A 16,016-nucleotide genomic window follows, 5' to 3' on the forward strand; every position below is an offset into this window, starting at 1 on the left:
AGCCTTTTGGGAGGGGGGGGGGGTTGCGCATATTTTGGAAATCTCAAAACAGTTGCTCACATAATGGATGTTGGCAGAGCACGAGAATCTGTGTTGTATAGTTAATACCATCACAGTGTTAGGGTTAGGGTTTGGGTGTGTGCTGTCCTCATGTCCTAATGATGCACCATATTAATCTAATGTGGCTGTAAATAAGAGCCATCATCTGGATGAGAGGAGAACAGCTGTGTGAGTGTATTTCTGTAAGAGGACCTCATTGCTAAAGTGTGTGTTTGTGTGAGTGTATTTCTGTAAGAGGACCTCATTGCTAAAGTGTGTGTTTGTGTGAGTGTATTTCTGTAAGAGGACCTCATTGCTAAAGTGTGTGTTTGAGTGAGTGTATTTCTGTAAGAGGACCTCATTGCTAAAGTGTGTGTTTGTGTGAGTGTATTTCTGTAAGAGGACCTTGTCACTAAAGTGTGTGTTTGTGTGAGTGTACTTCTGTAAGAGGACCTCGTCACTAAGGTGTGTGATCTTAGGAATACTATACTATAGTGTATATGAGTGTCTCACCTCACAGTAGCTGAGCTCTATCTGTTCGTCTGACTGGCAGTCACCCACTCTGATATAATTCAGCACACCTACAGCCCTTCGGCACTCAGGCTCTGTACCTATACACACACGCATATTGCACAAACACACATGCATGCACATTTATACATATATGCATGAACAAGTTGTAATGTAGAGAAGCAATTATTGTGTGAAATGCAGTCAGGCCATTCCTGTGCAGAATACAGTGATGTAATAAATGTGTAGAATACAGTGATGTCATAAATGTGTAGAATACAGTAATGTAATAAATGTGTAGAATACAGTGATGTAATAAATGTGTAGAATACAGTGATGTAATAAATGTGAGGAATACAGTGATGTCATGAATATGTAGACTACAGTGATGTAATAAATGTGAGGAATAGAGTGATGTACTAAATGTCAGGAATACAGTAATGTAATAAATGTGAGGAATATAGTAATGTAATAAATGTGTAGACTACAGTGATGTAATAAATGTGTAGAATACAGTGATGTAATAAATGTGAGGAATATAGTAATGTAATAAATGTGTAGAATACAGTGATGTAATAAATGTGTAGAATACAGTGATGTAATAAATGTGAGGAATACAGTGATGTAATAAATGTGTAGAATACAGTGATGTAATAAATGTGTAGAATACAGTGATGTAATAAATGTGAGGAATACAGTGATGTAATAAATGTGTAGAATACAGTGATGTAATAAATGTGAGGAATACAGTGATGTAATAAATGTGAGGAAAACAGTAATTTAATAAATGTGTAGAATACAGTGATGTAATAAATGTGTAGAATACAGTGATGTAATAAATGTGTAGAATACAGTGATGTAATAAATGTGAGGAATACAGTGATGTAATAAATGTGTAGAATACAGTGACGTAATAAATGTGAGGAATACAGTGATGTAATAAATGTGAGGAATACAGTGATGTCATGAATATGTAGACTACAGTGATGTAATAAATGTGAGGAATACAGTGATGTAATAAATGTGAGGAATACAGTGATGTAATAAATGTGAGGAATACAGTAATGTAATAAATGTGTAGAATACAGTGATGTAATAAATGTGAGGAATACAGTGATGTAATAAATGTGAGGAATACAGTGATGTAATAAATGTGTAGAATACAGTGATGTAATAAATGTGAGGAATACAGTGATGTAATAAATGTGTAGAATACAGTGATGTAATAAATGTGAGGAATACAGTGATGTAATAAATGTGTAGAATACAGTGATGTAATAAATGTGTAGAATACAGTGATGTAATAAATGTGAGGAATACAGTAATGTAATAAATGTGAGGAATACAGTGATGTAATAAATGTGTAGAATACAGTGATGTAATAAATGTAAGGAATACAGTAATGTAATAAATGTGTAGAATACAGTGATGTAATAAATGTGTAGAATACAGTGATGTAATAAATGTGTAGAATACAGTGATGTAATAAATGTGAGGAATACCGTGATGTAATAAATGTGTAGAATACAGTGATGTAATAAATGTGTAGAATACAGTGATGTAATAAATGTGAGGAATACAGTGATGTAATAAATGTGTAGAATACAGTAGGCTAATGTAATAAATGTGGATGTGAGGAATACATCGATGTAATGGATGTGATGTCATACTCACACATCTCACAGCAGCTGTCCCCAATTGGACTGAGTTTTCCCTGAATAACAGAAAACAAATAAAAATAAAGGCACCTATATAAAAATAAACAATGTTTCATTTTTACTTCATAAATAGCTTCATATATAATTATATCTTTCAGGTTCACTTTCATAGTGTCAGGTCTCTGTTTGTACTTCCCTGTTTCCTGGTGTCACAACCTGCACCGCCATTTTGGACTTTTAGTTTGCTATGTCTTTGTGCTCTTGCTGTGTCTGTCTCCGCCCCTCACCTGTTCCTGTTTGTCTAATTATTACCTTGTTAATTTTATCCAATCCTGTTTTGCCCTGTTTAGTTCTCCCTTGTATTTAAGTCCTAGTGTTTGCCTTGTCCATTGTCTATCGTTGTTTGTGTATTTTGCGCACTGTCATGCTGCACCTTTTTGTTATCGGCTTTTGTTATTCGTTTGCACTGTATTTTGGTCTTCATTTTAAGTAAAGCTTTCCGTTTTGTCACCGTCAACCATCGTGTCTTTGCACTTGGGTCCTGCACCACACCACCAGCCTGACACCTGGCCAATAAGACTCAAGCTGGATCTGATTGGCTAATCACCTTGTTCCCTAATTATTGTGTGCACTGTTCTCAGACTGTTCCCTCATTGTTTCTGACACAATGTCTAAACCCGTGTTTTCCTTTGTACCCTTGCAAAGTCTTGGATTTGGAAAACAATTTGGATTCATCCAGCCTGTTCTGCAGTTTGCGACAGCACTGGTCAGACATTGGTGTGAAGGGAATTCCTCTTATTAATTGGGGAAAAAAACTGTGAAATTTGCTTGAACATAGAGATGTTGCTCCAAAAACTTTAAATGTGAAAAGTAACAGCTTCTACTTGACTGTCATCCACCAATAGCGAATGGAACAGTTTCCTCAACACTGTGATCAGTTTTGAGTCCTTATTGTTAAGATCAGTCACTGTGATCAGTTTTGAGTCCTTATTGTTAAGATCAGTCACTGTGATCAGTTTTGAGTCCTTATTGTTAAGATCAGTCATGCTAATCAGTCATGCTAATAGTTATGCGTCTACAGTAGACAGTAACTGAACTTCAGATTGATACAAGTATTGAGCTGATACTGGATTGAGAATGGTAAAGATTTGATATTGAAACTGATACCTGTTTTAGTATTCACACGTAACCTTGACTGGATCAATAATGAAAGTTGATACTCCAGTTTACTGGGTGCACCCGGGTATAGAGATTGAACAGTACATGACTAGTTCTACACTTTTGTTCTTCTCTTTTTCTAATACAATGGAACTTGGTGTCATCTACCCTCCATCTTAGGTATCATCACTGAATGTGGTGGTCAGTTTGTCTTCACTTCCTGTCTTATGTCTAGTGTCTTACTTGCACCACCACAGATAATAACAGTACGCTACATGTACACTACATGTGTGTGCATGTGTGTGTGTGTGTGTGTGTGTGTGTGTGTGTGTGTGTGCATGTGTGTGTGCGTCCCTCCCAAACCAGAGGGGCCCAACATGCACACTATGCCTGTCTTAGCGAGAAATCCTGCCATGGATTGGTCTCTCCCTGGTGTCTGCCACCCAACAATTATATGACTAGTCCTATAGACCTGACCTCCCTGTCCACCCTCAGCTGACCCAGGTGGCCAGGCAGCAGCTCCAGCCAGAGCAACACAACGTCCAGCGAGCAGGTGACCATGGACAACTGTCTCTGCTCCCTACCAAAGGCAGAGAAAAGAGCACTCAGCCCCAGCAACCCTGCCAACCCAGCTGCAACAGCTGAGGCCGCAGACCAGGCTAGGGTCAGGGTTAGGGTCAGGGTCAGGGTTAGGGTTAGGGTTAGGGTTAGGGTCAGGGTCAGGGTCAGGGTTAGGGTTAGGGTTAGGGTTAGGGTCAGGGTCAGGGTCAGGGTTAGGGTTAGGGTTAGGGTTAGGGTTAGGGTCAGGGTTAGGGTTAGGGTCAGGGTTAGGGTTAGGGTTAGGGTTAGGGTCAGGGTTAGGGGCGAGGGCAGAGTCGTACAAGCCCTACTGGTCTCTAGGAGCACTGTAATTCTGGCCAGACTGTCCATCCTACCTCCTACACAGAACCCCACTGATGGGACCCTGTCTATCTCCTGTGGCCATGGGGATGGGAGCCATGTTCCACCCACCACAGTCAACACTGCAGCCCCCACTGGAGAGTTGCCCAACACCATGGGCGTTGTGGCAGACCTCTTGGTTGTGTTACCTCTGGGAGGGGGCTGGCAAGGGTTTGAGGCCCTCTGCAGAATAGCACTCCGTCCAGGAGCAGTTACCAACCACCTCTACAGGCAAGGATGCAGAGGAACAATTAAGCTGTCCCAGCTGCTCAGCGTATGGTGTTCCTGGCTGAAGATGAGGGTGAGGAAGCAGAGTTGGAAGGTGAGGAAGGTTCCCCTTTGGCTAATTCTTTGTCTCATCTATTTGAACAGATAACCCAGGCCAAAAGCTTCGCCAGAGAAGAATGTAAGGACAAGCGCCTGAAGAACTTCTGGAAGAAGATAAAGGTGATCAAGAGGGAGCTACAGCAGAGGGGAGACCTCCCTCCCCAGTACTGTCTCAAGCGCAATGGCCTCCTATACTGGGCAGCAGCCAGACGGGGCAAACAGAGGGATTTTCTGGTGATGCCACAGAGGCAGAATGATGTGGTCAGGGAGCTGGCCAGTTACTTCAGAGCCTGAAACACAGAGGAACAAATCCAGGCTAGGTTCTATTGGCTGGGACTGACAGAGAAAATCAGGAGCCTCTGTCAGCGCTGTGCCACCTGACAGCAGACAAGCCCACAATCCCAGTTCCCTGATCCCTCTTCCCACCATCAAGGCTCCATTTCAGCGCATAGGCATGGACCTGTTGGGCCCGCGGTCAAAACTGGCCGAGGGTCAAGATCCTCATCCTCATTATTCTGGACGATGCCACCCAGTATCCAGAGGCAGAGCTCCTCAGAAAGCTCACATCTAAAGCCATTGCCTAGGAGTTGCTTCTGCACTTCTGCAGGGTTGGCATCCCAAAGGAGATCTTGATCAACTAAGGGACAGCATTTGTCTCCTAGCTAATGGAAAGGCTTTGTAGACTACTGTGAGAAAAATATCTCCAACTTCACTGTACCACCTGCAGCCTGCGTGCCTTGTGAAACAGTTCACACAAACACTCAAAAACAGGCTACAGCGAGTGCTTACTGAGGACAAATGAAACTTCATGCTGCCCCTTCTGCTCTGCGGTGTCCGAGAATCTCCCGGACCTCTCTCGGCTTCAAACCTTTTCAGCAGCCAAAGAGGCTCCTGGACATTGCAAAGGAGGCCTAGGCAGCAGCCCCCCCGACCACACCACCCCCCCCCCCCCCCCCCCCCACCAAGCCTTTCCAGCAGAAGTGGGACCGAATGGAAAAAGTGATGTTTGTCTGTTTGAGTATATACGTGTTGCTCTGTGTATACGTGTTGCTCTGTGTATACGTGCTGCTCTGTGTACCCCTTGCTTTAGGTAGTGTGTGTGTGTGTGTGTGTGTGTGTGTTTGTGTGTGTGTGAGCAAGTGTGTGTGTGTGAGTAGGTATGCATGTTGGTGTATGTAACTCTTGAGCAAGGCACTTAACCCCAATGCTCCCCGGGCGCTCCCCAAGGAATGCTGCCCACTGCTCCTGCGTCTGGTGTGTGTTCACTACTGGTGTGTTGGATGGGTTAAATGCAGAGACAAATTCACTGCTCACTGTTCACAGTGTGTGTGTGCGATCACAGAAACTTAAAATTTAAACTTTTAGGTTGTGTGTGTGTGTCTGTGTGTGTGTCTGTGTATGTATGCATGTTGGTGTCTGTACCCCCTGTTCTAGGCAGTGTGTGCGGTCCAGTGGGGGACAGGTGGTGATTCGAGTCTCCAAAACAAGTTCTCCTTTTTTATTCACACCACAGGAGTAATGAGTGCAACCGTCCTTAAGTGTTGAATTGGCCTAAAATAAAGACACACACAGATACATGTACAATGGCATAGTTAGAACAGAAGGATAAAATAAATGTCCTTTTTCTGTGTAATGTGTGTGTCTGGGTGTCTGTGTGTGTGTGTGTACAAGCGCGTGTGTGTGTGCGTGCAAGCATGCGTGTGTGTGCATGCGTGCATGTGTGCGTCTGTGTGAGTGTGTGTGTGCGTGCGTGCATGTGTGTGTGTGTGTGTGTGCCTGCATGCATGTGTGTGTGCGTTTGGATTTTGTACTGAAACTGCACAATTGTATCAGAGATGCTTTGTGAGCTGGGGTCAAGTTCTCCACAGGTAAAAATTGAGGGAGAGAGAGAGAGAGTCTTACTTGTAGGATGGTTCTTTGTCCATCTGGACGTTGGATGGTGCAGGCTGATGCCACACAGCGACCGCAGCAAGATCCTGGAATCTGCTCCAGAGTATAGCCCTATAAAACACACAGAATACTCTAATACACACACATACAGGATAACAGACATACACACACACACACACACACACACACACACACACACAGAATAACAGACATACACACACACATACACACACATACACACACAGACAGAATAACAGACATACACAAAGAAACACTGACACACCTGCATCATACTCTACTTTACACACATACACACATACACACACAGACAGGATAACAGACATACACACACACACACACACATACACACACAGACAGAATAACAGACATACACACACACACATACACACACAGACAGAATAACAGACATACACACACACACACACACACATACACACACAGACAGAATAACAGACATACACACACACACACACACATACACACACAGACAGAATAACAGACATACACACACACACACACACACAGACAGAATAACAGACATACACACACACACACACATACACACACAGACAGAATAACAGACATACACACACACACACACACACACACACACAGACAGAATAACAGACATACACACACACACACACACATACACACACAGACAGAATAACAGACATACACACACACACACACACATACACACACAGACAGAATAACAGACATACACACACACACACACACACACACACATACACACACAGACAGAATAACAGACATACACACACACACACACACACACACACACACACAGACAGAATAACAGACATACACACACACACACACACATACACACACAGACAGAATAACAGACATACACACACACACACACACATACACACACAGACAGAATAACAGACATACACACACACACACACACATACACACACAGACAGAATAACAGACATACACACACACACACACACAATACACACACAGACAGAATAACAGACATACACACACACACACACACATACACACACAGACAGAATAACAGACATACACACACACACACACACATACACACACAGACAGAATAACAGACATACACACACACACACACACATACACACACAGACAGAATAACAGACATACACACACACACACACACATACACACACAGACAGAATAACAGACATACACACACACACACACACATACACACACAGACAGAATAACAGACATACACACACACACACACACATACACACACAGACAGAATAACAGACATACACACACACACACATACACACACAGACAGAATAACAGACATACACACACACACACATACACACACAGACAGAATAACAGACATACACACACACACACACACATACACACACAGACAGAATAACAGACATACACACACACACACACACACACACATACACACACAGACAGAATAACAGACATACACACACACACACACACACATACACACACAGACAGAATAACAGACATACACACACACACACCACACATACACACACAGACAGAATAACAGACATACACACACACACACACACATACACACACAGACAGAATAACAGACATACACACACACACACACACATACACACACAGACAGAATAACAGACATACACACACACACACACACATACACACACAGACAGAATAACAGACATACACACACACACACACACATACACACACAGACAGAATAACAGACATACACACACACACACAACATACACACACAGACAGAATAACAGACATACACACACACACACACACATACACACACAGACAGAATAACAGACATACACACACACACACACACATACACACACAGACAGAATAACAGACATACACACACACACACACACATACACACACAGACAGAATAACAGACATACACACAACACACACACATACACACACAGACAGAATAACAGACATACACACACACACACACACATACACACACAGACAGAATAACAGACATACACACACACACACACACATACACAACAGACAGAATAACAGACATACACACACACACACACAAATACACACACAGACAGAATAACAGACATACACACACACACACACAAATACACACACAGACAGAATAACAGACATACACACACACACACACACACATACACACACAGACAGAATAACAGACATACACACACACACACACACATACACACACAGACAGAATAACAGACATACACACACACACACACACACATACACACACAGACAGAATAACAGACATACACACACACACATACACACACAGACAGAATAACAGACATACACACACACACACATACACACACAGACAGAATAACAGACATACACACACACACACACACATACACACACAGACAGAATAACAGACATACACACACACACACACACACACACATACACACACAGACAGAATAACAGACATACACACACACACACACACACATACACACACAGACAGAATAACAGACATACACACACACACACACACATACACACACAGACAGAATAACAGACATACACACACACACACACACATACACACACAGACAGAATAACAGACATACACACACACACACACAAATACACACACAGACAGAATAACAGACATACACACACACACACACACACACATACACAAAGAAACACTGACACACCTGCATCATACTCTACTTTACACACATACACACATACTTTGGCCACTCTATAATTGAATACACACATACACTCATGCCCTGCACACACACTCCATAATTAAATATACATGCACACAAACGAATGCACACACACGCATGCACACACACACGATACACACTCATGCTCCGCACACATTCCATAATTAAACACACACACACACACTCATGCCCTGCACACACTCCATAATTAAACACACATACACTCATGCCTTGAGGCAGGGTGTGTGTGTGAATAGGCAGGGTGTGTGTGTGAATAGGCAGGGTGTGTGTGTGAATAGGCAGGGTGTGTGTGTGAATAGGCAGGGTGTGTATGTGAATAGGCAGGGTGTGTATGTGAATAGGCAGGGTGTGTGTATGTGAATAGGCAGGGTGTGTGTGTGTGAATAGGCAGGGTGTGTATGTGAATAGGCAGGGTGTGTATGTGAATAGGCAGGGTGTGTGTATGTGAATAGGCAGGGTGTGTGTGTGAATAGGCAGGGTGTGTGTGTGAATAGGCAGGGTGTGTATGTGAATAGGCAGGGTGTGTGTGTGTGAATAGGCAGGGTGTGTGTGTGTGAATAGGCAGGGTGTGTGTATGTGAATAGGCAGGGTGTGTGTGTGTGAATAGGCAGGGTGTGTGTGTGTGAATAGGCAGGGTGTGTGTGTGAATAGGCAGGGTGTGTGTGTGAATAGGCAGGGTGTGTGTGTGAATAGGCAGGGTGTGTGCGTGTGAATAGGCAGGGTGTGTGTGTGAATAGGCAGGGTGTGTATGTGAATAGGCAGGGTGTGTGTGTGAATAGGCAGGGTGTGTGTGTGAATAGGCAGGGTGTGTGTGTGTGAATAGGCAGGGTGTGTGTGTGTGAATAGGCAGGGTGTGTGTGTGAATAGGCAGGGTGTGTGTGTGAATAGGCAGGGTGTGTATGTGAATAGGCAGGGTGTGTGTGTGTGAATAGGCAGGGTGTGTGTGTGAATAGGCAGGGTGTGTATGTGAATAGGAAGGGTGTGTGTGTGTGAATAGGCAGGGTGTGTATGTGAATAGGCAGGGTGTGTGTGTGAATAGGCAGGGTGTGTGTGTGTGAATAGGTAAGGTGTGTATGTGAATAGGCAGGGTGTGTGTGTGAATAGGCAGGGCGTGTGTGTGAATAGGCAGGGTGTGTATGTGAATAGGCAGGGTGTGTGTGTGAATAGGCAGGGTGTGTGTGTGTGAATAGGCAGGGTGTGTGTGTGAATAGGCAGGGTGTGTATGTGAATAGGCAGGGTGTGTGTGTGTGAATAGGCAGGGTGTGTGTGTGTGAATAGGCAGGGTGTGTATGTGAATAGGCAGGGTGTGTATGTGAATAGGCAGGGTGTGTGTGTGTGAATAGGCAGGGTGTGTGTGTGAATAGGCAGGGTGTGTGTGTGAATAGGCAGGGTGTGTGTGTGTGAATAGGCAGGGTGTGTGTATGTGAATAGGCAGGGTGTGTGTGTGTGAATAGGCAGGGTGTGTGTGTGAATAGGCAGGGTGTGTATGTGAATAGGCAGGGTGTGTGTGTGAATAGGCAGGGTGTGTGTGTGAATAGGCAGGGTGTGTGTGTGAATAGGCAGGGTGTGTGTGTGAATAGGCAGGGTCTGTATGTGAATAGGCAGGGTGTGTATGTGAATAGGCAGGGTGTGTGTGTGAATAGGCAGGGTGTGTGTGTGACTAGGCAGGGTGTGTGTGTGACTAGGCAGGGTGTGTGTGTGAATAGGCAGGGTGTGTATATGAATAGGCAGGGTGTGTGTGTGAATAGGCAGGGTGTGTATGTGAATAGGCAGGGTGTGTGTGTGAATAGGCAGGGTGTGTATGTGAATAGGCAGGGTGTGTGTGTGTGAATAGGCAGGGTGTGTGTGTGAATAGGCAGGGTGTGTGTGTGAATAGGCAGGGTGTGTGTGTGAATAGGCAGGGTGTGTATGTGAATAGGCAGGGTGTGTGTGTGAATAGGCAGGGTGTGTGTGTGAATAGGCAGGGTGTGTGTGTGAATAGGCAGGGTGTGTGTGTGAATAGGCAGGGTGTGTGTGTGAATAGGCAGGGTGTGTGTGTGAATAGGCAGGGTGTGTGTGTGAATAGGCAGGGTGTGTGTGTGAATAGGCAGGGTGTGTATGTGAATAGGCAGGGTGTGTGTGTGTGAATAGGCAGGGTGTGTGTGTGTGAATAGGCAGGGTGTGTATGTGAATAGGCAGGGTGTGTATGTGAATAGGCAGGGTGTGTTTGAATAGGCAGGGTGTGTGTGTGAATAGGCAGGGTGTGTGTGTGAATAGGCAGGGTGTGTATGTGAATAGGCAGGGTGTGTGTGTGAATAGGCAGGGTGTGTGTGTTAATAGGCAGGGTGTGTGTGTGTGAATAGGCAGGGTGTGTGTGTGAATAGGCAGGGTGTGTGTGTGTGAATAGGCAGGGTGTGTATGTGAATAGGCAGGGTGTGTGTGTGTGAATAGGCAGGGTGTGTGTGTGAATAGGCAGGGTGTGTGTGTGTGAATAGGCAGGGTGTGTGTGTGAATAGGCAGGGTGTGTGTGTGAATACGCAGGGTGTGTGTGTGTGAATAGGCAGGGTGTGTGTGTGAATAGGCAGGGTGTGTGTGTGAATAGGCAGGGTGTGTGTGTGAATAGGCAGGGTGTGTGTGTGTGAATAGGCAGGGTGTGTGTGTGAATAGGCAGGGTGTGTGTGTGAATAGGCAGGGTGTGTGTGTGAATAGGCAGGGTGTGTGTGTGAATAGGCAGGGTGTGTGTGTGAATAGGCAGGGTGTGTGTATGTGAATAGGCAGGGTGTGTGTGTGAATAGGCAGGGTGTGTGTGTGTGAATAGGCAGGGTGTGTATGTGAATAGGCAGGGTGTGTGTGTGTGAATAGGCAGGGTGTGTGTGTGAATAGGCAGGGTGTGTGTGTGAATAGGCAGGGTGTGTGTGTGAATAGGCAGGGTGTGTGTGTGAATAGGCAGGGTGTGTATGTGAATAGGCAGGGTGTGTGTGTGTGAATAGGCAGGGTGTGTGTGTGAATAGGCAGGGTGTGTGTGTGAATAGGCAGGGTGTGTGTGTGTGAATAGGCAGGGTGTGTGTGTGAATAGGCAGGGTGTGTATGTGAATAGGCAGGGTGTGTATGTGAATAGGCAGGGTGTGTATGTGAATAGGCAGGGTGTGTGTGTGAATAGGCAGGGTGTGTGTGTGAATAGGCAGGGTGTGTATGTGAATAGGCAGGGTGTGTGTGTGAATAGGCAGGGTGTGTGTGTGAATAGGCAGGGTGTGTGTGTGAATAGGCAGGGTGTGTGTGTGTGAATAGGCAGGGTGTGTATCAGACTAGGCAGGGTGTGTATGTGAATAGGCAGGGTGTGTATGTGTGAATAGGCAGGGTGTGTGTGTGTGAATAGGCAGGGTGTGTATGTGAATAGGCAGGGTGTGTGTGTGAATAGGCAGGGTGTGTATGTGAATAGGCAGGGTGTGTGTATGTGAATAGGCAGGGTGTGTGTGTGAATAGGCAGGGTGTGTGTGTGTGAATAGGCAGGGTGTGTATGTGAATAGGCAGGGTGTGTGTGTGTGAATAGGCAGGGTGTGTGTGTGAATAGGCAGGGTGTGTGTGTGAATAGGCAGGGTGTGTGTGTGAATAGGCAGGGTGTGTGTGTGAATAGGCAGGGTGTGTATGTGAATAGGCAGGGTGTGTGTGTGTGAATAGGCAGGGTGTGTGTGTGAATAGGCAGGGTGTGTGTGTGAATAGGCAGGGTGTGTGTGTGTGAATAGGCAGGGTGTGTATGTGAATAGGCAGGGTGTGTGTGTGAATAGGCAGGGTGTGTGTGTGAATAGGCAGGGTGTGTATGTGAATTGGCAGGGTGTGTGTGTGAATAGGCAGGGTGTGTGTATGTGAATAGGCAGGGTGTGTGTGTGAATAGGCAGGGTGTGTGTGTGAATAGGCAGGGTGTGTGTGTGTGAATAGGCAGGGTGTGTATCAGACTAGGCAGGGTGTGTATGTGAATAGGCAGGGTGTGTATGTGTGAATAGGCAGGGTGTGTGTGTGTGAATAGGCAGGGTGTGTATGTGAATAGGCAGGGTGTGTATGTGAATAGGCAGGGTGTGTGTGTGAATAGGCAGGGTGTGTGTGTGAATAGGCAGGGTGTGTATGTGAATAGGCAGGGTGTGTGTGTGTGAATAGGCAGGGCGTGTGTGTGAATAGGCAAGGTGTGTGTGTGAATAGGCAGGGTGTGTGTGTGAATAGGCAGGGTGTGTGTGTGTGAATAGGCAGGGTGTGTATCAGACTAGGCAGGGTGTGTATGTGAATAGGCAGGGTGTGTGTGTGAATAGGCAGGGTGTGTATGTGAATAGGCAGGGTGTGTGTGTGAATAGGCAGGGTGTGTGTGTGAATAGGCAGGGTGTGTGTGTGAATAGGCAGGGTGTGTGTGTGAATAGGCAGGGTGTGTGTGTGAATAGGCAGGGTGTGTGTGTGAATAGGCAGGGTGTGTATGTGAATAGGAAGGGTGTGTGTGTGTGAATAGGCAGGGTGTGTGTGTGAATAGGCAGGGTGTGTGTGTGAATAGGCAGGGCGTGTGTGTGAATAGGCAGGGTGTGTATGTGAATAGGCAGGGTGTGTATGTGAATAGGCAGGGTGTGTGTGTGAATGTTAAAAGTCAGCTTTTTCAGATTTGGGTTAACATGTATGGACACAGGAAACATATGATTTTCCGTACATCACACACACACACACACACACACTGAAGATGAGTGACAGTGACGGAGTGACAGTGACGGAGTGACAGTGACGGGGTGACAGTGACGGGGTGACAGTGACGGGGTGACAGTGATGGAGTGACAGTGACGGGGTGACAGTGACGGAGTGACAGTGACGGAGTGACAGTGACGGGGTGACAGTGACGGGGTGACAGTGACGGAGTGACAGTGACGGAGTGACAGTGACAGAGTGACAGTGACGGGGTGACAGTGACGGGTTGACAGTGACGGGGTGACAGTGATGGAGTGACAGTGACGGAGTGACAGTGACGGAGTGACAGTGACGGGGTGACACAGAAAACGAACCTCTGAACAGGGTGTGCAGCTCGTCCTTCGGCAAGAGAGACGATATTTCCCATGATCCTCTGAGCAGTAACAATGTGTACACACGTCCACCATTACTGTCTCCCCAGCCTACACACAGGGGCGCACCGTCAGGACAGGCAAACCAGGCAAATGTTTGGAGCCCCCCAAAAGATTTTGGGAAAAGGGGCTTCAAAGGGGACCCCCTCTTAAACCCCCCAATAAAGGCACTATACAGTGCACCAACATCCAGTTAAGGCGTGGACCTGAGGATGCAGCTCAAGAATGAATATTTATACAGTACATAATTACAGCAGAGCTGCCCTCAGTAAAGTATATGATCACGTTTGTATGTCTTTAATGTAGAATTAAACAAAAATGGCACATTTAAAATCAAGTCTAATTTTAAATAGTAAACAGAAACCTAACCCTAACTTAACAAAAATAATGGGATCAATGTATTGCTTTACAATTTCTGGAAATATCTGAAATGTCACCAAATTTATTTATTTACTTATATATTTATTTATGCATGTGTGTATGTATGTATGTATGTATGTATGTATGCACGTATATATGTGTGCATGTGTGTATATATTTGGTTGTTTGTTTGTTTTGTTTGTTTATTCCACAAATTCTTTTCGAATCAAACGCTCAGGGTTAGGGTTAGATGGGGTGTAGGCTGTGTATCTGTGTGTGCATACTTTACCCCAATGACAGTGTGGTTCAGCACACATGCATCCATTGGAACTGAGGACAGAAAGCAAAAATATTAAACACTAAAATGTCCAAAAATTATTTATGTGTGTATGTGTGTCTGTGTGTATGTGTGAGTGTGTGTATGTGTGTCTGTGTGTATGTGTGAGTGAGTGTCTGTTTGTATGTGTGAGTGTGTGTCTGTGTGAGTGTGTGTAAGTGTGAGTGAGTGTCTGTGTGTATTTGTGTCTGTGTGTATGTGTGTCTGTGTGTATGTGTGAGTGAGTGTCTGTGTGTATGTGTGTCTGTGCGTATGTGTGAGTGTGTGTCTGTGTGTATGTGTGTCTGTGTCTGTGTGTATGTGTGAGTGTGTGTGTGTCTGTGTGTATGTGTGTTTGTGTGTATGTGTGAGTGAGTGTCTGTGTGTATGTGTGAGTGTGTGTATGTGTGTCTGTGTGTATGTGTGAGTGAGTGTCTGTTTGTATGTGTGAGTGTGTGTCTGTGTGAGTGTGTGTAAGTGTGAGTGAGTGTCTGTGTGTATTTGTGTCTGTGTGTCTGTGTGTATGTGTGAGTGAGTGTCTGTGTGTATGTGTGTCTGTGCGTATGTGTGTGTGTGTGTCTGTGTGTATGTGTGTATGTGTGAGTGTGTGTCTGTGTGTATGTGTGAGTGTGTGTGTGTCTGTGTGTATGTGTGTTTGTGTGTATGTGTGAGTGAGTGTCTGTGTGTATGTGTGAGTGTGTGTGTGTCTGTGAGTGAGTGTCTGTGTGTATGTGTGAGTGTGTGTGTGTGTGTATGTGTGAGTGTGTGTGTGTGTCTGTGTGTATGTGTGTCTATGTGTATGTGTGAGTGTGTGTGTGTCTGTGTGTATGTGTGAGTGTGTGTCTGTGTGAGTGTGTGTATGTGTGAGTGAGTGTCTGCGTGTATGTGTGAGTGTGTGTCTGTGTGAGTGTGTGTATGTGTGAGTGAGTGTCTGTGTGTATGTGTGAGTGAGTGTCTGTGTGTATGTGTGTCTGTGCGT

The 16,016-nt window shown here is 45.1% G+C and overlaps 1 protein-coding gene across 1 annotated transcript in view; it reads right to left on the reverse strand.

Moving 5' to 3' along the window:
- The window catches only part of vwf (von Willebrand factor), a 136,840-nt gene that overhangs the window by 1,785 nt on the left and 119,039 nt on the right, over positions 1–16,016 (reverse strand). The window contains exons 45-50 of the mRNA XM_030790423.1: positions 15,011–15,051; positions 14,305–14,412; positions 6,534–6,632; positions 6,054–6,182; positions 2,224–2,263; positions 553–650 (exon numbers count right to left, since the gene is read on the reverse strand). Coding sequence (XP_030646283.1) covers positions 553–650; positions 2,224–2,263; positions 6,054–6,182; positions 6,534–6,632; positions 14,305–14,412; positions 15,011–15,051 — 515 coding nt within the window. The remainder of the gene's footprint in view (positions 1–552; positions 651–2,223; positions 2,264–6,053; positions 6,183–6,533; positions 6,633–14,304; positions 14,413–15,010; positions 15,052–16,016) is intronic.

This window comes from Chanos chanos, chromosome 13, assembly GCF_902362185.1.
Source record: "Chanos chanos chromosome 13, fChaCha1.1, whole genome shotgun sequence".
In the NCBI taxonomy this organism is placed as follows: domain Eukaryota; kingdom Metazoa; phylum Chordata; class Actinopteri; order Gonorynchiformes; family Chanidae; genus Chanos; species Chanos chanos.